The sequence below is a fragment of the Stegastes partitus genome, unplaced genomic scaffold (assembly GCF_000690725.1).
Source record: "Stegastes partitus isolate 25-593 unplaced genomic scaffold, Stegastes_partitus-1.0.2 Scaffold197, whole genome shotgun sequence".
Lineage (NCBI taxonomy): Eukaryota > Metazoa > Chordata > Actinopteri > Pomacentridae > Stegastes > Stegastes partitus.
In genome coordinates, this window is record NW_007577928.1 from 576,525 (window position 1) to 578,517 (window position 1,993).

General features: G+C 43.4%; 1 protein-coding gene across 1 annotated transcript in view; it reads left to right on the forward strand.

Annotated features, from left to right (window-relative positions):
• cast (calpastatin) overlaps positions 1-1,993 on the forward strand; it is a 40,637-nt gene that overhangs the window by 28,391 nt on the left and 10,253 nt on the right. The window contains exons 10-16 of the mRNA XM_008280540.1: positions 9-125; positions 255-368; positions 658-771; positions 995-1,078; positions 1,259-1,357; positions 1,447-1,551; positions 1,644-1,736. Coding sequence (XP_008278762.1) covers positions 9-125; positions 255-368; positions 658-771; positions 995-1,078; positions 1,259-1,357; positions 1,447-1,551; positions 1,644-1,736 — 726 coding nt within the window. The remainder of the gene's footprint in view (positions 1-8; positions 126-254; positions 369-657; positions 772-994; positions 1,079-1,258; positions 1,358-1,446; positions 1,552-1,643; positions 1,737-1,993) is intronic.

Below are 1,993 nucleotides of genomic sequence, written 5' to 3' on the forward strand. Positions count from 1 at the left end.
CTTAACAGGAGGGCAAACACAAGAAGGAGGAGGGTGTGCTTGTAGGAGAGAGGGACGACACACTTCCTCCAGACTACAGGTTTAATAGGGAAGCGCTGGAAAAGCTGCCTGCTCCAAAACCTGAGGTGAGACTGACCTAAATTCAGTTTAAGGGTTATACTGTCGGATGTTGGTCATGTGGTGTCCAGGGATGTACAATCAGGAAATGAAAACATCAATAACTTTAACATATTGATTGATCTTTCTGCCTGCAGCCCACCATCGGTACCGGAGAGGCTCTGGACTTTCTGTCTGACGCCTTGACGACCCCCTTAGCAACTTCTGTTGTCGATGCTCCTGTTGTTCTCCCAACAATTCCTCCTTGTGAGGTACTTTGTATATCTGTCCTGAGTTCCTGCACATATTAACACATCAGACCCAGATAATAACACATTGTGGTTTTATGAGGGAGTTATGCCTTTGCACAAAGCTCGGCTATCTGTTTCCACCATTTGCTCTAAGCACACTATCTCTTAGCTTCTTATTGTGTCCAGACATTAGTGTGGTGAAACCATTCTTTGATGACTTTGTTTAATTCAGGATGTTCTGATATTTCAAAATCCCGTATTATGATATAAAACTCTGCTGTCATTAAAAACTTTTGCCTCTATTTTCCAGGTCACAGTAGAAGACGTGTCAGCGATGAGTGTGCCTTCTGGCAATGTTATATCTTCATCTACAGCTTCTGGAGTTCACGCTCCTGCTCCTCCTTCAACACGGAGGACACCAGCGGTAAAGCTCTGTGTGTGTGTGTGTGTGTGTGTGTGTGTGTGTGTGTGTGTGTGTGTTTGCATATTCGTGAAGTATTTTATTGTATAAGGTGTGTTTCCTCCCACGTTAATAGAAGAAATAGCAGTAAATTCATCTTTGTTTATAGCTGTGTGCCTGTTTTTCATTCGCTCCAGTCATGTCTCTCTTTAGTCTTCATGTCTGAAGTATGTCTCTGTTTCTGCAGAAACCTGATGCTGCCCCTGTAAAACCAAAAGACACAAAACCCAAGACTGACAAGGTAGCGGTTCCAAAATACCTTATCTTTATGGTACGATGTTATTGTTTAACAATAACATTTCAAACTTTGTATTTTGCCTTTCATATTCTTCCTACCTACTTCTAAAAATTGGCCTAAAAACAAGGTACACATCTGTGGAAGAGAAAATAATCATTTCATGTTGAGAGTTACAGATTTTCTAGAGTGCATTCTTTTCTGCCACTTTATTAGGCCTCTCTAGACACCGCTCTGGACGCCTTGGCAGGAGACTTCATCCCGTCCACTGCTGCCTCAGCAGTGAGTTCTGCACCTTGTGAACCTGACCTTCAGGTAAAACTCAACTCCAGCCTTTATCCAACAACTTAGACTCTCTATAATCCTGCAGTTACATCTGAATCTTTGTGTATTTGTGCACTCAGCTGCCAGCAGCAGCAGACAACGCCCTGGACGCTCTGTCGGACACCTTGGCGGATATCAAACCTGCCCCTCAACCCGTCCCAGTTCTTACCAAGGACGTTGTCAAGGTAGCCAGCGTGCTTTCAATGGATGATGTTAAAAAATATCTGCAGTTGTAGTGTCTGAATGTGACTTTCACTGTCTTGCATGGTGGTTGCAGGAGAAAAAAATTCTTGAAGAGAGACTGATTAAGATGGGGGAGAGAGATGACACACTGCCACCAGAGTTTCGACCCACTGAGGAAGACCTCAAGGTAAACTGACAGCTACTGAAAACGGGCGGGAAACGCAGAGAACTCAAGTACAAGTTTGCACTTCTACTTCCCTACATTTCAGAGGGAAAATGGTTAACTGCAAACTATAGGCTCTAAACATGCAAAGAGGTGTTGTCCTTCACGCTAGCTGGGTCATCAGCTGTACTATGGCAACAGCAAAACACAACGGAAATCAAATGCAGTTTGTGCACAGCCTCATTAAGAAGAGAAGTAATTAGACAACATCTATTAAAAAC